The sequence below is a fragment of the Harpia harpyja genome, chromosome 14, assembly GCF_026419915.1.
Source record: "Harpia harpyja isolate bHarHar1 chromosome 14, bHarHar1 primary haplotype, whole genome shotgun sequence".
NCBI lineage: Eukaryota > Metazoa > Chordata > Aves > Accipitriformes > Accipitridae > Harpia > Harpia harpyja.
Window position 1 is genome coordinate 13,274,350 of NC_068953.1, and position 23,036 is coordinate 13,297,385.

Sequence of the window (23,036 nt, forward strand, 5' to 3'; positions counted from 1 at the left end):
TATTTATTACTGCATTCTACTCAGCAGCTTTTCTCACTGTTTTCCCTATTAATGTTGCATATAACAGTGCTGTCCAAATAAGATGGCTTAGATAATTGGGGAGAAACTATATATACACACATAAATACTGCTGATTATTCATGTCAGCAAGCAGGTCAAGCTCTCTGATGCATTTCTGATCAGAAGGTAAGGGAGACCATGCCTTCCAGTGCTCTGCTATTGCTGCTTTACAGGTCCCTAGAGAAAATCCCAGCATCTCCCTAATCTTTGCCTAATGAGATATTCTGCAACTCCAGCATGAAACAAAAACTAATGAAGAGACAAATATTTTCCCTTTGTACAGTCCTTTCCCTTCCAGGAACAAGAGACAAAGCAACACATCTCTGCAGCAAAGCCACGTTTCCTGAAAGCTAATCAAACAGAAACCCCATTCCTGATGACTCAGAGTTGCTTTCCTCTCTCTCAACAGGGCTATGATTGAGCCATGGTTTGAGGCATGATTGAGCCATGCCTTGCTGTGATTGTGGGAATAACTCTGATTTTCTAGCTGCACCTGGTGCGTGGCCACTGCTCTGCCCTGGGTGAAGCCAGAGGCTGCTGCTCCAGGATGCTGTGTGAACTGCAGACCAAGATAAATTGTAGGTATGTGTCTCTGGGGCACATCTCAAAGTGCCAGGCTCCAAACGGGAATTCCTGGAGTGCCACTGGAGGAAAAACTTTCCAAGGTACCAAAAGCCTTCCCTAAACCATTTAGTGTCCTGCAGTCAGAGCAGTCCTTATCTCCTGGTTATACATTTCCCCAGTCGCATCTTCCTTCGGAGTCACCTTGTCTGCAGCAACATATGGCTCTACCAAGAGGTCACCCCACATTCGGTACCCAACTACCCATCATCCACAACAGTGTACTGCCTGGCCCACAGACCCTGCTGAAGAACAGGTCCTCTCCCCACCCAAGAAGCCGTGGTATTGGATAAGCCCAAACATGGAATGAGACTTCTGTGCCATCACTTATTGTGTCAAACCAAAAGCCACCCTATGAGTGCACCTGTGGAGGCAAGCTGTATGTATCAGACGTTGAGCATCACACTCAACAAGGCCTGAGGAATGTCTTGGACAAAGAGAGGACAAGGCAAATCCCACCCCAATACAGCTGGAGAAGATCAGTCCAAACCCTCAGGCCACCACATTTTGTCCCTACAATAGCAGGGAACTCACAAGGGAAAGATGCCCAGAGGAGCCCAAGAAGTCACCAACTCTCCCCATTGCACCTCTGGATCTCTGATCTTTCTTCCCCCACCTTGTCTTCCCCCTTGGCCAAGCAAGGCATTTGCTGTGGGCTGCAGGAAGACACTTGCCCCACTGTGCCACAAACTCAGAGGGGGATGTGAGTTTTCCCATTACAGACCCCTTTCCAAAGCAGGAGATGGGTTAAGTGGGAACTCGGAGGATGCCCATGCTCACTGCCAGCTGCAGCCACAAACTGCCAGCCCCACACCCACCAACACAGGTCTATGGGGCTCACACAAGATCTGTCTGTGCAATGTTCTCAGCACCAGCTATACTGCTGGGAAGAAAGGTTCACAGTGTAGCTGGGAGTAAAATCTGCCTTGTCGGTATTTTGGAGTGTTCTCAGCTTCCGCTGTGCTGATTGTGCACTTGCACAGGAATACCCCAAGCAAACAGCATTGACACTGTCTCTCACTGAAATAAAGGGGTGTTCAGGTTTCATCCCACCTGTCCTGCAACACCTCCTGCACCTCTGCTGTGACTAGCTAAAGGCACAGTCTTCCTTGCCACAGGACGCTCAGGACAGCTGACAGTCATCCTGAGAGCACTGGCAGCCTCTCCTGTCTCCCATCCTACACTTTCATTCCCCACAGCTCAAGGGTAACAACCTCAGAAAATTCTGGAGCAAGATCTGGCCTGTGCCCCTGCCCTGGAGCCCAGCCCTCCATCCTGCGTGTCCTCCTCCACGCTAGCAGACAGGTCTGAGCCAGAGACAGTGCCCAGACAGCAAGACAGAGGTACAGAAGTGGTGATCCTTCTGAGACACTCTTCCCTAGGTCCTGAACGAGGGTGGCAGTAAGGTGACCTCCCCTTCCTTGTGGGGCAGGATGAGCAGTGGAGCCAGCCAACAGTGGAGAAGAGGTGCAAATGAAGCACCCACCTCCAGTTCCTCCTGTTCTCCATGGCCATGAGTAAAGGATAACTTGGTGCAGCCTTGTGGCTGCTCCAAGTTACGCCAGGGACCAAGTATGCACCAGCTGGGAAGAAGCTGGAGGAGGGTCAATACAATGCCCAAGAACTTGGGCCATCAGATGACACTGCCCCCCACAATGCAGAGGGGAGATACTGGATTCCCATAGGAATCTTCACCCTACCTTGTTGAGGGTGTTCAGAGCAGCCTGGGCAGCTGCCAGGGCAGGCTCAGCTTTAGCCAGGTCCTCCTCACAGTCCTTCTGTTTTTGCTCGACCTCCTGGGTGATAAGTGCCACTTTCTGCTCCTCCTCATCAGCAATTGCCTTTTCCCTGCTCACTTTCTCTGTCTCCACCCCCACCACCTGGATCAGCTTGTCAGCATCATCATTCTTCTGCTTCAGCTCCACTTCTTGGGCTGCCAGCTTGGCCTTCAGCTCATCCACCTAGAGGGAAGAAACACATGTGGGAGCATGGACAGTCACCAACCTGTTCTCTGCCCTGCCCAGCAGCACAGACTCAAACTCGAGTGGGCTTGAGCAGTACCCAAAAGCATGGAGGGCCTGTGTGTAAAGCAAGCAATGCCCTGGCAGCACAGAAAAGCAGTATATCTAGCTGTTAGCAGGATACTGCTGCTCTCCTTTGCTCATGGTTGCTTGGGTCACAACTGGAGAGTCCATGTGCATGGTCCACACACCAAAGCAGCCAGCTAGCAGCGAGGAACCCAGCAGGGGAGAATCCAGCACCAGCAGGATGAGCTGCTAAGGAGGTTGTCCCACCCCTGCTCACTGCCTCTGCCTGGAAACTGGACAGAGGTGCCAGGGCAACACAAACATTGCTTTGAGCAGGATCCAATGGGAAGTAGGTGGAAGCTTTCATTTCAGGTATTCTTGGGATTATTTTTGTACAACCCAGGAGCCTCACCATGGACCAGGCATTTGCAGGAAGCTTGTCTCATTATAAAGCCAAATACATCCAGCTTTGATCATGAAATCTGATGTTACATCACATCACTGGTAAAGGAGGCGTGCATGTGCTGCGCACGTGTGTTTTGCGGTGGAGATGAGATGTGCTACAATTCAGCTACACCTTCTTTTGCTTCTCAACCTTGACACCAGCAGAACAGAGCACATGGTATTTTGCCACGTGCAGGTTTTGAGGAGGACCTGTGCACCAGGAACCAGCACCCCCCGAGCCGCCTGCTCGCCCACGTGCACCCTGCCACTCACCCACCCCTCCATCCCGTGCCCCACGCACACAAGGCAGAGGCAACACCCCATCAGTTCCCTTGCAACCATCAGGTCCTACGGACTTGTGGTGGGAGGGGCATTTTTCACAGCAGAAAGATTACAACTGGGATCTGCTGACAGGTACAGCCCTTGTCAGAGGTCCAAGGCTCAAGGGGTTTAAAATGTGATGTCAAATGAGCTTGAGAAGGGTTCTCCCATCTAGCCGGTAGCCAAGAGGCATGGCAGTGGTGGCAGCTCCTCACACTCTGCTCCACCGAGCATCTGCTCACACCCAGCAAGGTAGAAGCCCTCTCCAGCAACAGGGTGAAGCATTTGCATGGTGGGGGAGCTCACAATGGCTCTCACTTGAAGACAGAAAGTCTCTTTCTAAAAGCACCTGTTTCAATGAATTTACACAGGCTCTGTGCAGACCATGGAGTTTTTCACTGTCCTGCCATCAGGCTCATAAAGGACTGCTTAGAGCTCCTGGGGTACGTCTTTACCTATATAAAAATACTTACTAGAAGGGAAGTCAGACACTTGCTTTTGTTGATAATTCCATTTTTATACCAGAAGAGAGAGCACATATTGCAATCTTATAAACTGAAACTATTGACGTTCGGTATCAGCTTCAAGTGGAGAGTGGTTTCTTAGGAGTCTCTTTGTGTACTTCATCCATTGTCATCCCCTGCTGCCTGGCACTACAATGCTGTTTTCACCAGGACAAAGACACAACTGTAAATCCAAACGACTCTAGCTGGCAGGAGCACATAATCCCTTCAGTCGGCAAACTCAGCAGCAGCTTCTTGTTCGGCTCCACATCTTCAGGGATTGCAGGAAATTGAAGTGGGAGGCTTCGCTGATGGCAGATATGGCTTGTGACCTTCTGCCCCAAAATCAGTAATCATGTGCTGGACACACATACAAATGGGAGCTTTAGGGGTTTACACAACCATGACAAAACAAGCAAGGGATTAAAACCCACTAGCACTCAACAGTGCTACAAAATGAGCAGATGTAAACTCAGCCCCCAGCACAGCCTGTGAGAACAGAAAATGCCCTGACAAAACCTGCTTTCAGCCAAGCACATGCAATAATGGAAGGGTAAATGACTTGCTATAACATTGTCAGAATTTAAAAAAAGCAAGAAATTCAGTTAGGGCTTTGCCTGAAAGAAATATTTGGAAGCCCAGAAGTGTATGTTACTATGAAGGCTCCTGCCCAGCTGGGCTTGGATTACATGTTAAATTCCAAGTGGAAATGATGCAAGTTGGAGCTGTGATATGTATCCTGAGGCTCTGCTGGACCCTCTGCCAACAGACCACACCACATCTAGGGGACATATGATGACCTCCAGCCTCCCTTACCTACAGCAGGATTTTGGAACATGAAAGGAAACAATTGTGTTTCCCCAGTGAGGCTAAAGCTCGAATGCAGTTGAGCAGGGACAATTTAATAGTGTTTGTGCAGTGGAAAGAGAGAAACAGGAGCTACACCTAAATAACCAAACTCACTATCTTTAGTGATGTCCTGGGGGTGGCACTGGGAATGTACATTTATGAACTTTACTCTTCCAGTTTCACCCCCTCAGCGCAGCAAACAAGTTTCCCTTAATGCTATATTTGCATCCACAGCAAAACCAGTCTGTCACATCCATCTCTCCTCTCTTCCTACACATCCTGATGCTCAGACATAAAAACGCCTGATGAGACACCAGTAAGCAGGGAGGCCTCATGCCACCACCTTTGGGAGGCACAGGCTCAGCAGAAATCTTGAATGTGCTCCCATCAATGGCCTGTGGAGCCATCCCTGGCAGAGCAATGTTAGGAATAAAGGCATGAAAAGTTCTCCTCTTTCTATGTCACAGTAACAGAAGATACTCAAACTTCCCCTCTCTCACACCAAAAAGGACCTTCCATCTGAAAAGGATGGCAGCTTGTACACGGAGCTATTTTCTGTTTCTTTGAAAAACTCAGATGCTTGCCATATTTCATTCATATTGCCATTAAAAATATTGCATATTTTGCACTTGCAAAACCCAGAGATGGCCAAGCCCGACCACCACTAACATGTATTATCTCAGGGTGTGCAGAAAACCTTCCCACCACAGCTCTCATCTTCTGTCCTGTCACAGCCCAGAACTTCTCCAACAGTCACACACAGTCTCCCTCCTTGCACTGACACCCCCCATACTCCTAATCCACCCTATGAAAACCAGCAGTGTTATAAAACATTCACAACCGGAGCAGGGCCATCCACCACCCTTTGAGCATATTTCCAGGTTGCTCTTCCCCGGTCATTCTTGGGTCAGCTCCACAGCACTCCTGTCAGGGCTACCAACAATATCCCAGGTAACACCATGATGCAACAACATCACAGGCAAAACACCATGATGCAAAAGGAGAACTGTGCAGAAAATATCATGTCATAAAATGTCTGTTCCTTGGAGCTGGTGCTCAGATGGAGAGGATGAAGACTGATGGAGACAAATAAGAGGTGACAACATTCTGGAGACTGAAGCCAGGAAGCCCTATTGATTTGGCCTCATGTATTGGGTTTGCACAGCAAGGGTTTGGTAGCGGCGGGGGATACAGGGGTGGCTTCTGTGAGAAGCTGCTAGAAGATTCCCCTATGTCCGACAGATCCAATGCCAGCTGGCTCCAAGATGGACCCACCACTGGCCAAGGCCGAGCCCATCAGCGACGGTGGCAGCACCTCTGAGATAACAGATTTAAGAACGGAAAAAAAGTTGCTGGGTCACAGAAACTGCAGCCGGAGAGAGGGGTGAGAACATGTAAGAGAAACAACCCTGCAGACACCAAGGTCAGTGAAGAAGGAGGGGCAGGAGGTGCTCCAGGCACCGGAGCAGAGATTCCCCTGCAGCCCATGGGGAAGACCATGGTGAGGCAGGCTGTCCCCCTGCAGCCCATGGAGGTCCACGGTGGAGCAGATATCCACCTGCAGCCCAGGGAGGATCCCGTGCCGGAGCAGGTGGATGCCCGAAGGAGGCTGTGACCCCATGGGAAGCCCGTGCTGGAGCAGGCTCCTAGCAGGACCTGTGGCCCCCTGGAGAGAGGAGCCCACACTGGAGCAGGTTTTCTGGCAGGACTTGTGACCCAGCAGGGGACCCACGCTGGAGCAGTCTGTTCCTAAAGGACTGCAGCCCGTGGAAGGGACCCACATTGAAGAAGTTCGTGAAGGACTGTCTCCTGTGGGAGGGACCCCACGCCGGAGCAGGGGAAGAGTGTGAGGAGGAAGGAGCAGCAGAGACAAGGTGTGGTGAACTGACCACAACACTCATTCCCTGTTCCCCCTCACCACTTGTGGGGAGGAGGTAGAGAAATTGGGAGTGAAGTTGAGCCTGAGAAGAAGGGAGGGGTGGGGTGAAAAGTGTTTTAAGATTTGGGTTTATATCTCATTACACTACTCTGGTTTGATTGGCAATAAATGAAATTAATTTCCCCAAGTCAAGTCTGTTTTTCCCATGACAGTAATTGGTGAATGTTCTCCCTGTACTTATCTCAACCCACGAGTTCTTTTCCATCTTATTTTCTCCCCACCCCATCCTCCTGAGGAGGAGGAGTGATAGAACGGCTTGGTGGGCACCTGGTGTTCAGCCAAGGTCAACCCACTACACCTCAGTGTAAAGGAAACCAGAACACTCAATGTGAGGGGAAGGTTGAATACCAGAAACACACCAGTCTGCAAGACAGAGCTCAGGAAGGCACTAAATGGCACAGGGCACACATACATGCAGCAGGGGCACTTGACACGTGGACACGGGCATGAACAACAAGGCCACCAGGGCCACAGGGATTTGCTAAAAAAAAATAAAGAGAAGCAGCTCCACATGGAGGGGCAGGAAGAGACAGTTTTATGTCCAAAACAAGAGCATGGGATTGGAGATTCACACCTCTTCAAAGGCATGAGCTCTCACAGCTAACAGTGGAGTTCAGGGTGCTGCAGTGACCTGTCCTGCTTGGTTCTTGCCAGGACATTGGAGTGGAGCAGCCACAGACTTGTGCTTTATAAATTACCATCCAGACACACCACAGAAAAGTCATTACCACGTTCAGGGGAGGTGAGAAAAACACCACTGACTTTTCCAGTGTCTGTCAAAACTGGTAAAAGCAGAAGATACCTTCTGGGTAACATGTAGCTGGTAAGCAGAAGAAAGCAAGAACTACAAGAGAATAACAGTACAAAGAGAGACTGAGGTGGCATGGAAAAATCACAGCAGATTGTCATCCCAAAGAGAAGAGAGAATGCTATTAACCTTCTTCCCATAGGCAACACCAGGATAATAACCAGATCAAGGTGTGAGCCGACAGATCCAGCACATGCCTTAGCCCACAGAATATCATTACGGGCCACAAAAAGGGCAGTAATTGGTCCCAAACAGTGCTAAGAAATGTGAAAAACCTGTGAGCAGCTTCCTGAGTCCAGAACAATCTGAAAAGCAATTAGTAATGTGAGGTAGAAAGGGAAAGAGCAAAGTAAACGAGAGATTCAAGGGTAATGTACTGTGACTCCAACAGGGAAGGAAGAAGTGCTTGCCTACCACCAGGACAGCATGAGAAGAATTATTAAAGAATAGAAAACCTGGAGGGCAGGCTCCCAGAAGACTCGTTTTATCTGATTGTCCCTGCCTTGTTTCAAGAACACAAAATACATCACAAAGGTCGGCGATTAATTGATAGAGCAAGCAAGACTTGAATCTGGAATCCAGTGATGCAATATTAACCAAAGCCATCCTAAAAATTACTCAGCAATGGGCTCTGAACAGAGCGCTGACCTCTTCACAGTGAACATCACTCTGAAAAACAAATGACTCATCCCACACATCTTCCCAAGTCTGTTATGTCCTAATAACTGGAAGCCAGCTTCTGCTTTTCTGAATACTGAGGACAGCCACTGTCTTCAGGGAAACATGGTTAGGCATGTAAGCTAAAGGAAAACACTTCTTTAGAAGAAAAGTAAGTCAATGGTATTAAGATGTTCAAATCTCAAAAGAAAAAAAAAAAGAGCAGGTGGGGGAGAAGAGTAAAAGGAGGGGGAGAAGTTATTTTGAAAGTGGAATGGCTAAGTCAAAAAGTACCCTGCAACCACTTGCACAACAGCCCCCTCATGCTGAGGCCACACTGAACAGTCTACAGAAATAAATAAAAGTCATAATTAACTTGTCACAGCATCCAAGCAGCAGGAATCTGGATAATGCTGATGATGGGAGCACTAGTCTTCAGACCTAAGGCACAGCCAGGTCATACCCAGGTATCAAAATCCTCCTCCTTTGCTTTGAAAATAAAAAAAAAACCCACAGTAAATTGTTTCCATGCACCATGAACACACAACCTGGAGATGACACATCTGAGTGAGACAGAAGACTTGTCACTTTCTCAGCACCAAGACCAACCATTTCCATGGGTGAATGTAAAGTTCAGACTTTAAAATCCATTTTCAAGATTGAACATTCTGGTATGATTTCCAGTACTGCTAAATATCCACTCTCTGGTTTCAAATCAACAGCAGTTTTGACTATTGCACACATCTGATAATTTAGGTGTTTAATTTTAGGCACCCAGTGCTAATTTTAGATTCAGATTTGACATATTTGTCCTTACTGCTCTGCATCTTAATCAACTTCACAAACAGGCACTTCTCGCCCCAGGCTTACTCTAACCAGATACAAACTTTGCGTTCTTTTACACTTCTTGCAATAACAAAACCTACGAGACCCACAGGTGCTGTGGCTTCCCATCTCCTCCCCAGTCCTCCACCACTGCTGAGCACCTGTTTTGTGGCTCATCAGAGAGGCCTTGCCAACATAACACCCATATGAAGATATTCCAGAAGAATACAGAAGGGCCCCCGTGTTTGACCAACACTACAGGGACTTGTTTCCTCTCAAAAGTTTAGTTTCATATTAGTTTCTCCCAACAAAAAATAGGCCTAATCCATCTTGTCCACCACTGGGGCATCATCAAAAACAGCAGCACCCCACAGGTCAGCAAAATTATTTGCCGCCATAGGTAAGGTAGATGTAAGATCTGCTTTGCAGCGAGGGCTCATACTTATTGCTCTGGTTGGTGTCACTGGTTGTGACGGGTGCTCTCTGCTACTGGCTGTTCAACCTCAGCTACATCCTTACAAAGGAGATACTAAAACCTGCAAAGGGGACACGAAACATGTCCACTCCCCTCCTGTGTCCTCAAGACCTGTCCTGCACCATGAAGAAAGCAACTGTTTGAAGTGAGATGTAGACTATCAGAGTTGAGAGGCACTAATAAAGCCCATACATCACCCTCCAGTAAGGCATGTATCCTATTGAGCGTGACAGACATGATTTATGCCACCAGCATTACCCAGAGCATATATATGGAAGGGGTTGAACCTGCTAGTCCTTCATTCACATCAAGGCTCTGCATTTCTTTGGAGCAGCTTCAGGAGTGGCCCATTTGCCACAGTAGAAGCTTGTAAGTGAGCATTTGTAAGAGTTAATAGAATATGAAATGGATTGAAAAATGGGAGTTTAGCAACAGATGTAGACAGCAAAGCTCTAAAAGGCAGTTTGTGTCACTGCAGAGACGTTTGCGAAATACTCAGAACAACATCTAGTCATTACCACAGAAGAGTGCCAGTGTTGCTCTTTAACAGGGGGATTTTGGGATGGCTAACCCACATTTCAGACATGCATTAGTTTTCCTTAAAAATGCATAGCTTAATGCAAGGAAAAATGAACATCAGCCTTATTTGAAAAGGATGCTCTATTTAGTTTGAAAGAGAGAATTCTTGCTGAAGTTATTGTAGATTTCCTGGATGCAACTCCAAAAATCATTGATCTTCCTGTATTTTATAAGCTATTTTGTCACCACAGCTGAAATTTAACCATTAAAAGAAGATGTACACAGCCAGCTGGATCCCTATCTCATTTTACTTACCGTGATCTTTCACGGTTACCACCCAAACATCAGAGACTGGACACACATCTCTTCCCTTCTCCTTTCCGGCACAGAACATCACTTCTGCTCCTCCAGGAACCCAGTTCAAGCCAGACTAGAGCCAGGATCTAGCACGTATTTTACACCCTGTACAGTTTCAGCCTGTAAAGTTTTCCTTTGAGCCAGGATGCAAAGATGTCTCTAACAGAGAAAAGAGGAAAACCATCAGCTTTTAACCCCAAAAGGTTTGCTTACCTGTGCAGATGTGCTGTTGAGCTTCTCCAGGCCATTCTCCAGCCGCTCCATTTTTGCTTTTAAATCCTTGCCCTTTTTCAATAGCAAATTCTGATAGAGTTTTATTTGCTCAAGGAACGACTTCGGAGTGGTGTAGTTATACCGTCGCTCATTGCTCAGATACAATCGGGATATCTCGTTGACACTTGTGTGGACATAGGCCATGAATTTGCTTATTGAATCTTTCACTGAATCCTAAAGGTAAGATGAGAAGACAAGGAGAAACTATTTTAACCAGAACAACTATATATTACACAGACCTGTGCTGTATATAAAGGAATTTATTAACTTTTTATTCTGCTGCAGCAAAATCCAGGATGTAACATCTAAGTTGATCCCTTTTCATTTGTTATCTCTAAAATAACTTTGCCTGCTTGTGTACTTTATACCACTTTTTATATCTTTTTATCTCATACTTTATCTTATTCCAAGCAATTTTTCTAGCATTCAGCTCTAAAAAATAACAGCCTTTTAAGTATAAATTTGAGCTTTTCTTCTGTACAAATGGGGAAAGTGCACACTCATAAAAAGAAACTTTGTAGACTTTATTCTTCCAAAATCCTGCCCAGAAAAGCTAAATAAACAGAAATAAATCTCTTTTAGTCTAGTAGCAGGTTGTCATCAATGAGAACTTGACACATTTTTGCCCTTGAGAATTACAGACGCTCAGACACGCATACGGAGAGAAAAGCGTATGTTCTCTGCAATAATCGTAAGTATTAGGTTATTTTCTGCATCGATTTGTAAGCTGCGTCTCTTACTAGCAAAGCAGTCATTTCACTGGCAATACTATCAGTGTACAAACACACACAAGCGTAGTGCCCATGGCCGTACTTCTGCTAAGATCCATGCCCCTCTCTGAAAAGCCTGGACTGTATTTCAAGCATGGTTCGATTAAGTTTAATGCACTACAGCGCTACCAGTAATTCCTCTCTGAACAGTCTCTCAGATGTCCTGGATAAGTGTTGGAGGGCAATAAAGGTGAGCAAACCCTCTCTGCAATACTGTCCTCATTGTGTGAGTCACTGCTTGCACTGAACAGAGGGACGAGGTCACACCTGGCTGCCACCAGCACCGTGCGGCCAGGGGTGGCCACCGCCTGCACCCCGCAGAGGAACTCAAATCCAGGCACAGTTCAGGCACCCACAGATGCCTGTGGGTGAGATGCTCACCTCCACGGTCTCTGTTTCTCGCAGAAAGCGGAGGCTGACGGACTCGAGGGCCTCCTGTGGCCACTCCTGGAACCAGTCTATGGCTGCACAACTGACGATGGCGGGGAACCTCCTGCTGCGGACGCGCAGCTTGCTACCGACAGGCGAAAAGCACAATGCAACCTGTAGAATCCAAGGAAGGAGAAGGTGGGAAGGTATGGCCGGGAGCAGGCACCAGCTCTAGCCATGTAGCCCAGCCCGGACGGTACCAGCCACTTCCAATGGAAGATCTCACACCACCAGCTAAGGGTACAGCAACTTCTATCCTTGAGTCCTTGCACTTCAGGCCAGCAAGCCTGGCCTGGAAAAGGCATAATCTAGCAGTAAACACATTTTTTTCTCTCCAATAAAAACAAGCAGTGGTGTTAAGCATTGCTATGGTCAGAAGCAGAAGCCTGGCACACTTTCAAGGCTGCAGCCGGGGTTTAATATAACCACCCTTCCCTGCTCTAGCAGTGACACAAAGCTTCGCCTGGCAGGGAACTGGCATCCAGATTCAAGTGGTGCAACCAGGAATTAAAGTAAATGGATCTAAATTCTCCTGGCAGGACCACAGGACTGCCTGGATTTTCTCCCTGAAAGCCACCATTGAAAAGGGTTGAGGTGGCTCAAACTCAAAATCTGCTTTTACCAGAATGAGAATTTTTTAAAAATAGAGAAACCAGAAAACAAAGCTGAATGGAAATAATAGCATTTGTGAATGCGTTTTCCCTGCTCACTACATTTTTGCGGAGCAGGTCCTTTGCCTTTCAGGCTTTTTTCTTAGTCTAACAGCTGCTAAAAGGTTCTGAGTTGCAGCAAATCATACAGTGTTCGTGGGTCTCTGGGAAATCTCTCTTCACATTACTCTGGGGCCTGGTCAAGGGGCTGTTACTCCCCTGCTCAGCACCCTCCCAGACCTGCAGCATTTCTCCTTCCTCCAGTCTTCAGTGACCTTCCCTCACCCACCTGCCTTTCCCTGCAGGCTGGGAGCCTCCTTCCCCCACAGCCAGCCTGCTCAGCTCCTCTCAGGAAGGTACAAGCTCTCCCTTTTCCAAAAGGAAACACCTCACGCAGGGTGTAAAGTCAGGCCAAGGCGAAGTACCTTTCCGCTTCCCTGCCCCACCACCAGCTTTAACAGCAAAATAAGACCTAAGGACCAAAACCTGCCACCACCATTCATTGCAGCCCTTTTCCTGCAAGTCCACTGCAGAGGGATTTACCAGCTCTGCTCATCAGGCGCAAAGGAGGACATGGGCAAGTTCCCACCATGCAATGAAGTAGCAATATCTGAGCAAGGGCTGGTTTGGGAAGCAGCATATCTCACTCAATACATCATCCCTCTCCCACTTGTTAACCCTGGCTGGTACCCGCACAGCCTTGCAAGCACCATGGGGCAGGGTGCTGTCGGCTCAGACGTCCGTCTCTATAAGGTGTCACCACCTCCACGATGAGCTAAGATCTGTTTTTTAGAAGCTGCAAAAGCCAGCCTGTAACAAAACCACTTTCGCTTCCATTTCAGAAGAGGCAGCTGAACTCAGAGCTTCTGCTCCTCTGACATGGCCACTGCATGCTCACACACATAGAAATCCTTCCTACACCTTCAAGCATGAGACTCAGGCACCTCTATGTTGCTCTCACAGGGTCAGACAAGCTTTGGGAAGCTATCCATGTACAAAAGCCCTCTTCTGCACCTACACTACTCTCTCTCAAGACCCTGAGGCAGAAGGTATGTTGGTGCTCATGCTCCGCTGGGCCAAGCCCCACTCCTGTGCTGCTCCCAGAGGTCCAGCATGCCCTGGACCAGCAACAGATTTATCAGCTTTCTGCACAGCGCATGATGCTGTCACAAAACGCTGGGGAGAATAAACAGTGCTTCCTGGCTGAGCCCATCCATCTGCTCTAACACGCCATTAAGGAGAAGGGCAGACAAGGAAAAGGGATCATCCTCAAGTAAATCACATTCATGCTGCCCTTCCAGTGTACCTCAATAGCTAACAGGAATATATCTAGGGAGGGACACCAGGCAGAAGACGCCCAAGGTGCTAGAAGAGCTACAAAACAGCATCAGCACTAATCAGAAACTCCCCTCTACACTGGGAGAGGGAGAGAGAGGAGAACTGGATTCCCTCTCCTTGGGCTTGATCTCCTGTGGCATGATCCCCAGATTTTACCTCAAAAATCAATTCTCTGGCTGTTCCCTATCCTAAACATGTACCTACCTACATCAAAAAGGGAACAGGCCACCCTCCCTCAGTGAACATGTTCCACTGACACAGACAAAGCAGTGAGTAAGAAGGAGGATATGTTTTCATTAAGCAAAGATCAAGTCTTCACTCATTCCCACCCTACCTCCCTGCTCTGGGACTGCAGCACTGTACAGTCCTGCAGATGGGTAAATACCTTCTGGAAGGGTCCAGCTCCTTCTTGCACTGTACTTTCTCCACGTGTTGGGCATACCTGGGAAGTCCTGAAACTGTATTGGGATCTTAGGACATATTTATAAGGCCCTTCTATGCTGGAATATGGGCTGCAGTGGAAGAAAGCCTGTAAGCACGTTGTGTCCCACTCAGTTCCTGGCACTCTGTTTATAAGATAATGTTTTTTTAATTCTTCTGGCTATAGATTATCAACAACATGAAGACTGATCCCCTGTGCAACTTTTCCAAGCACCAAGACTTAGTCCTGATGCACCCCAGTTAAACCCCTGTGCATGGCTTTGAAAATGGAAAGGCTGGTCCTGCTCAGATCCTGAAAGAAAATTTTCAGCTCCCATAGTGCTTTCTAAAGCCCAAGAAGTGGTGAAAACAGACAGCATTTCCTACACTTTAGTACTACTTGCTGAGAGAATCACAGTTCACATCATGCACAGGTAGAAAAGCCTTTCAGGCTGCAGTCTGACCTCCTACAAGGTAGCCCAAAGCATCTGTACCCTGTGCCCCTGCACCAGGGTCAGTGGTGAGGACCTGAACTCCCCCAGCCTGTCTCACCTTCAGCTGTCGTCGAACACGCTCTATAAAAAACTTCCAGCAAGTTTCCCTGGAGTCCACCAGCCCCCGGCCTTTGACTTCATTCCTCACACTGTTGATGATGTTTTCAACTTCATCATCAGGGAAGAGGTCAGGGATTTCACCTAAAAGAAGAGGGCACGTTTTGGTTTACTGTTCTGGATTTTGTTGCAGTCTTAGAGCAAAGTGAAGAGGCTGCCTCCCTCTTCAGGGGCTCAGGGAAGCCCCTTCCTCCAGATAAATCATTGCGCCGGGTGCCCACGGGCCCCAGCAGCAGGTAAGTGGCACAGAAGGTCATTCTGTTAAAAAATAAACACTTGTGAGAGCGAACTTTCTTATAAAAGCACAAAGTAAACAAATATAGAATAGAGTCAAAGTACAGAAAGTCCATTTTTTTCAGATCTACAGTGTTAATTAGATTGCAAAAAAAAAAATCAAATACCTAATATACTATACATGCTAATGAAATCATTTTAGTTTTGCAAATGAATTAGTTATGTGTACAATTTCTGCAGCTGTTCAATGCCATTTCCAGCAGTGGTCAAATAACTCCCAGATCACCAAAACATTTTAAAAGTTAGATATCTTTTAAAAATGTTTAAAAGTTAATAGTTATGCAACTGGTTGCCAAAAATGTACCCAACCAAATATTTTTTTAGTGGTTCCTTAATTTATCACCTATTCACTTCCTTTCTGGCTTCTGATTTGATTGAAATCATCATTATTGAGTGAGATACTGTCAATATGAGCACTAATCACTTAGGAAAATACACTAATCAGAAATCTGTTCATTTATAAGAAAAACTAAAATACATATTTTGTTCTAGCTTCTTAGTGAATGATAAGAAGTGAAACAAGCAGGAAAAACAAGCATGCAGATAGCAGAGAGCAGCCAGACCCATCAGTCCGCACCCGCTGGGCAGCACTAACTCACATCATGGAAAGTCACAATCTTTGCATGGTCCCTTCCTCAGCCCAGCTGCAATTCTGCGCTGCCTCCCTGGACCCTGAGTGAGGACCTCTGATCTGTTCCCACTTCCCCACATAGCAACCACAGGAAAACATAACACCTTTCAAAGCCACCGTAAGATGACCTGGACAACCCAAAGCCAGGCTGCTTGGCCTGCCCCTTGGTGCAGGACACTGCAGAGCTTTACTTCGAGTCATGAGATTTTTGTGTTGTCTATGCCATGCATAAGAGGTGCTGGGAGATACCCACAGCCCTCCACAACAACCCCTGTCCTTAATCCTGGTTAAAAATTCATCACAGGCAGGGCTTGTTTGCTGCTGAAACCATCTGGCCAATTTATAGCCCCATATGTCAACTCACAAACTGTCGCTCCACTGTGCTGTCAACTCTCCACCCCTCACCATCCATGGAGGTCACCTGAACCAGCTGGTATCTTCCCACTGCTGACTCATAAATAAGGCAACAAGTGGCACGCAGTTAGTAGCAGTGATTTACCAGGGAGCCTGGGGAATATGCCCACTCTGGGTTACTTAGTGCAGTCACAGTGACACAGTTGCACACTCCTACGTGCACTGTAGCTGCAGCACAACTGACACAGGGAGTGCTCATCCACACATACTTGTGCCATGTTCTGCAGGGAAGAGAGCATTGGCATGTAGACTGACTATTCTGCAATTGTTTCAGCAATTAACAACTCAAAAATGTAAATGCATCTGGAAACATAGAGAGGAAAAGGACTGGGATGGGGTAAGCAGCTAGCTGATACACACAGACACGGTCATCTGGTGGCTTTGCATCATCCACCAGCTTGCAGATACTCCACTCAAATATTCTAGCCAGGAGCAACCTTATTTTATTAGGCAACTAGAGTGTGGATGCACGGGATCCATAGGTCCAACTCCTCATCTGTCAATACATTCCTTCGGCTGTATCCTCAGCTGTAATATCACAACAGACACATCACTTAACAACCATATGCAGTATACCATGAAGTATGGAAAAACTGGGTATAGGACATCAGAGAAAGAAAAAATCTACCAGATGATGGAGTGTATCCTCACCAAGGAGACCTTAGCACTGCTTTTATTCTAGAGCTTAACCCATGTATCTTCTAGCTTACTTCATATATTGCCCTTCTGTATATTCTGGAACTACAGATGGTACCATGAGCAAAAACACATTGAAAAGGTGGAGAGGAGAAATCAAAGCAACAAGAGATGTACCTGATGCTAAGAAGTCATTCACCAGCACCAAGAACTGCTCATCTGCCACTTGCGCGTCAGTCATCAAGAACACGGTGCCTATGTTCTTCACACCGGCTTTCAGGTACTGGTTTGCCAGGTCTGCCTGGAGGTTGAAAAGCAAGTGGACTTAGGGTTTGCGCCTACATTCTGCAAAGCACGGGCTAGGTACCACACCTACCAGCAGGATATTTCAGAATCTTCCCATTAACTGAGAACAAAGCAATTGCAATTAATTAGCATGAAACTGCACTTTGGCCACTCTCCATCTTCACGGCTGAGCCTTCCAGGTTATATGGGAGATTTTATCACTATCATCATTGTAAGACATTACCAAGTAAGACTTGACATTATGCCCAGGTCTGTATAATACAAAAAAGAGAAGAAAGCCCTGGCCAGCACCGCTAGACAAAGGGAAATGCCTGTGGCTGAAACATTTAGAGGTCAATGGATGTGGCTGAAGACATCCATGCAATCCCTGGTTGTGGAGACTGCAACGGGAGTTCATAAAGTCTTACTCTGCCCCGGGCTGTGCGTACAGTAAGTCACATACACAGGGAGGCTGAAGGACCACAGGGACTGGGAGAGACAGCAGTGACTGGAAATGTTGGTCTTTGGTATCCCCATGCTGTAGACTTCTCTGGTTTCACAAGTATACATGAATAATTTTTAATTTTACTTTATTTTTTTTAACTGACGTGCTGCAAGACATTTTTTTTGTTTGTGAGGGAGGAGGATGCCTTGTGCAAACATGGATTTTTTCAGTTGTGTATTTCTTCCTTCTCTTCCACAGTCTAAGCAGGGACTCACTCTTCAGTCTCCCACTCAGTGCAGTGATGCTGACAGAGAGCCTGATCGCATGGAAAAGCTGTTTCATTTCAAAGGGGAGAGTGTCCTCCTAATGCAGGACACCATCTTTTTGAAATCCAAGTTGTTCATGAGATGGGAAAAACACCATCGTCCAGCTCAAACTCCATCCTTCCCCTCCTGCCCCTCCAGGCAAGATACAAGACATGCAGGGGACCCTGAAGGAAAGCACTGACCAACGTTGCAGAAACTTAGAAATTCAGCAAACACACATGCTTCTTCCAAAAGAATCATTTGTTACTTTCATCACTGGAAATTTGGATTAGATCAATTATAACAGCAGGAGGGGCCAATGGGAGACAGGTAATCTGTCACCATCTTGCTCTTCCATATCTGAGAAAAAAAATTACTCCATATTTCATAAATTATTTGAAAATGAATACAGAGTGAAGGGAACATCAAATTATCTTCCTCTTCCATAGACAGAGAAGCAAAGAGATGCTTTGAAAACAAGTTTATTAATGCCGGTATCAAACTATATTCCTAGATGGGAGTGCAGGCTTCTGCAATAAATAGGCAGGTAGGAGCTAGAAAATCCTACAAGTGGGCCTGAAAAACACAGAGGAGAGCTGAAAATACCCAACGGATGGTGGGACAGGCTTGTGCGACATGATGAAAACAACTTGTACACCACCACAGGTCACCAGGTGGTGCCACTGATGGGGAAGGAACCCAGGGTTCATCGGCCATCATGTCTCCCAGGCAGAACAGAGTGAAGTTAACGTGACTGTAATTTTTACAACATTTTTAATGAGAATCATTTTGCCAGCAGCTAAAATGCTTTTAAACCATTGCAGTGATATTTTAAAATGTTAATTTATAACTCCTAAGCTCACTAGCCTGTGCAGAAATATAAGCACAGGAACATGTTGTCTATAGTGAACCATCTACCATCAACTCAGTCCCTCCCTTATACAAAATGGCAGAGGAAGAACTGGATACGATTTGAGAACTCTCCTCCTACTCTCTCCTGCTCCTTTTCCACCTCCAAATCACTCCACAACAGGCACCTCACAGATGAGCTAATTACCATATCTTGGTTTAATTAGAAATAATAATAAAATAGACATTTTCTGGTCCTTTATGGTTTCTTGAACAAGCATGAAGTGGATGTCCACACTGCTGTGTTCATTAGCTCAGCCCAACGTTGACACTAAGCCTTGCATTGGAACACTCTCAGGCCTGGCCAGCTCAGAGGACTGGCAGAAGACATCAGGTCTGCCTGCACTCCTGTGCAGACATGCTTCAGCAAGGTCTTTCGAGAAGCATTGCTCCTCCCCGCAGTTCCATATCGTGTCTGGAGCTTTTTAGTATCTTCACAACAGTGTCACTCAATTTGCAACAAGACAAAGTTTTCAGGGCAACTTCTGCTTTTTAGTTCCTTCCCCTCCACCTCAGCTTTAAAAGTCACCTACCTTCAGGTCAGGGATCCCATACCCTTTCCTCAAAGTGATCTGGAAAACCTCCAGAGAGCTAATGAAGGCTGCCAGTCTGGTCAGGCTCTGCTTGCCGCTTCCGCCCACGCCAACCAGGAGAGCGTTTCCTCTGGGGGACTCCAGGATACGGTTGATGCGGCAACTAAATTGAAGCATACAAAATCTCTCATTAATAAGAGTATTTTTCTTCTTCTCTGCCTGGTGCTTTTCAATACATATTTTATTCACTAAGTAATTGTATTCTGAATGGGATGAAAAATGTCAATCTAAGAGACATGTCAGCAATCAATCCCCATCTCTGCTGAGACCTATACAAAGGACGTAGCTGATGAAAAAAATAGTTTGGTGGCAATTCAGACTGTGTCCAATTTCTTTTCCACCTGCCATGTCCTGCTGGACCGAACTATTTTAAGGTGAAGGCCTGGACATCTTTGCAGGGAGGACAAGGGAAAAAGCACATTATATCGACATGCAAAAACTGAGAATAAAATTCAAGGCCCTGATACACCTCGCCAGTAAAGGTTTCTCTTCACAAAGCATTCGGGGTTCATGTTCAGGTGAAGAGTCCTGCTATGCATTAAAGCATATTCATTTATGTCTAGAACAGCATAAAACCTCTCTGGAAAACACAGTCCCTGTTTCTTATTTATCCAAACCACCACTACTTAAGAGTGTGATTTTCTCACTCTTAAAATGAACTTGCTATTGTTTTCCAGGTCTGTTCACTTGTCCTGTCTGAGAGTTGCATGGTTATCTCTGTCTGCCTCCAATTTATTCTCTTTAAGCAGTTGCTGACATCCCCATGTGTTAAAATCCCAAGTGAGGGAGATTTAGAGGATCCTGCCTGTGAAAACCTCACTGCCCTGTCTTAAATGCAAGCACCATGCCCCTCTTCACAGCATTGCCTTTATTCAGCTCCCCTGAGTATTTTCCTAGACTAATCTAATTAATTTTTCAAATAAGACTGCGAGAAATACCGCACTGCTTTATTACAACTCAAGTACTTCATGATCTGTGCACAGACTACCACCGATTGTGAAATTATACACAGAAAAGCAATCCAGTTTGTGTGGAGAGCTTTAGTGTTCCCGCTTTCAATTCTCTAGGCTAGCTCTCCCCAAAGATGACAGTGTGGTCTGTGCCCTTGATGTGCTCTCTGGGGCTGCATGCTTTGTGAATGTGCACAACGAGCCCTGGATTAGGAGATGACTGACAGGTATCTCCCACTTCCTTACAGAAATTAAGTCCTTTACTTTTTTTTTTCTTTTTTCTTTTTTTCCTTTTTTTTCCTTTTTTTTTCTTTTTTTTCCAACTGAAAATTTTCAGCAAATTCAAGCTGACATTCATAACCTGTTTGAGATGGAATAAGTTGTGTATTTCAGCAAAATGCGATTTCCAAATGCAATGAATGAAATTCACCCAGCTCCAGTGAAAATCATGCTGAATACTCAAACTTTGCCTTCCTCATTATTCACAATATTAACTGGAGGGATAGTGCCACGCTTTGTTGCAAATCCCAATTTAAGTAAAGTGCAAATGGAACACAAGATTAATATTACTGTCACCTTTCTGCAAGCAATGCAAGCAGAAACACCTATGGACATCAGGTTGCACATGACTCATTAATACAAAGAAATAAATGCCCATACTATAAGGGAAAATGTGCTCCAGCATAGCTGGCACACTACACTGCAAAAGTAACAGGTTGTTGAGCTCTCAGAACAGAAATGGTTAAACAGCTAGTTAAAAGAAGTAGCACTTTATATATATTTTTTTAATTTATGTGAGAGTAACTGCATTAGGCTGCCAGGTCCAGCAAGAACTGAAATCACCCGCACTGGTGTGCAGCAGGACAGCGGCTTCCTTCTAGATTAGAGTCACAAATCTGCACCTCTTGATACAATGTTTTCACACAAAATGAGTTAAAACTATGATTTACAGGGCAGGTCCATCTTCTGAAGTGATCTAAGGCCAGATCTGCATTTCAGCATGCAGAAATCAGTCTGTCTCTGCTGGGATTCCCAACAAGCGTTTAAATCATATTTGAAAGCTGGAGGTATGCCTCACTATCTATACCACAAACATGTAAATAGCTTTGTAATTATTGACTGGAGGCTTGCTATTTTCATATAGTCCCACATGTCCAGTTTCCAAAGGGAATCCATCTGGACCTCCAGGCATCTAAATGAAAGCAGGATTTTGAAAGGATCAAAGCAGTTTAAATGCCTCAATCCATTTAAACTAGTAGCCTGAATGCACATAATATCACTTTATATACATTTGAAAATCCCACTAAGAACCTGTGTAAACATGGCTCTAAACCAGTTGTGAAAGCATTTAGGGAAATCCCAGTATAGCTAGTTCTGCAGCTGGCTGTCAAGTGAAGACAATAAAGCACTTGAACATTGTCATGTACAATAAACGTTCATGCCATATGCAGAGCATCAAGGGCCAATGATATCATAACAGCAACCAGACTTCAAAATAACCACCAGCATGCAGTCCCTCCATCTGACAGCCCCAGGCATCCTCATGGTTTCAAAAGTGCCCTCCAAACACCAGCTACAGAAGCAGCGCAGTGTTTGTACTGGACACACCACACGGGCAGATGAAGCTTCTGCACACCTCCAGCTCCATCAGCTATAATTATGGATACCTACATCCTCCAGGAAACTTCATGGAAGCAATCTGCATAGATAAATGTTATGATGAGACCATAAAGCCAGAAAATCCCCTTACACATGGCACATGGCATCCTCAAATAGTACCAGGCTCATGGCAGCATTGACTTCATTGTAGTTGTCCAAGGCTTCCACAAGAATCTGGTTCAACTCCTCCCAGGTTGGAACTGACCTATAGCTGGGTTCACCGATGCCTTTAGCAAAATGGCAATAAACATTCATTCGCTTGGTCTGCTCTAAAGTTTCCTCAATGTCCTGTCAAAGAAAAAAAAAAAAAATATATATGTATATAACAAGTATAGGAAAAAACATGGCAGCTCTATGCCATCTTTCCAAGTAAAGTATGGTGTTCCAGCAAATGCCTTTTTATGCCCCTATAGTTGCACCTGCCTGTTGGAAAAGAGGGAAGAGGGACAAGAGGGAAAGAGGGGGAAAGGAAAAATCCCCAGTACTGACTTCTTTTGCTCTGACAACTTTTTGCAAATCACAAAAACTCAACTCATTACCGTAAGAGAATGTGGCCACAAGAAAAGCCCTCCAGCAGTAGCCATAGCATTAGGCTGTTGCATGGACAATGATAACACCTGGAGTAAAAAGTGCTGTCTGCACTACTTATCACTTCAGTGATACTTGTGTGATTCATATGGCAGCACTTCTGGGTGATACCAGGCCTGAAGAAAAGCCAGTCTAGAGCTTTCATTTGAAAGGTATTTTGGAAAAAGGGAAAGCACTAGGGATTTGTGCCTGCATTTCACTTTGCTCCCATCAAGACCCGGGATCTGACCCTTCTCCTGCTTTTGCCACATGATACTCAAAGCACTTAAATAAAGGAATTTAATTATTCACAGAGCCCAAATCTCCTCTCCCCAATGCCCTTATGGAGTGCATCATTTACCCATATCACAACACTGGCAGCCCAGGATATGGATGACAGAGATTTTGCTCCTGCAAGAGCATTGCCCTCCAGGCAAGTGAGAGATGGTCAG

At 46.0% G+C, this 23,036-nt stretch overlaps 1 protein-coding gene across 1 annotated transcript in view; it reads right to left on the reverse strand.

Moving 5' to 3' along the window:
• Window positions 1–23,036, reverse strand: part of DNAH9 (dynein axonemal heavy chain 9) — a 210,216-nt gene that overhangs the window by 106,198 nt on the left and 80,982 nt on the right. The window contains exons 43-49 of the mRNA XM_052808369.1: window positions 22,109–22,305; window positions 19,349–19,511; window positions 17,049–17,172; window positions 14,838–14,980; window positions 11,830–11,991; window positions 10,619–10,852; window positions 2,382–2,642 (exon numbers count right to left, since the gene is read on the reverse strand). Of these exons, the coding sequence (XP_052664329.1) occupies window positions 2,382–2,642; window positions 10,619–10,852; window positions 11,830–11,991; window positions 14,838–14,980; window positions 17,049–17,172; window positions 19,349–19,511; window positions 22,109–22,305 (1,284 nt within the window). The remainder of the gene's footprint in view (window positions 1–2,381; window positions 2,643–10,618; window positions 10,853–11,829; window positions 11,992–14,837; window positions 14,981–17,048; window positions 17,173–19,348; window positions 19,512–22,108; window positions 22,306–23,036) is intronic.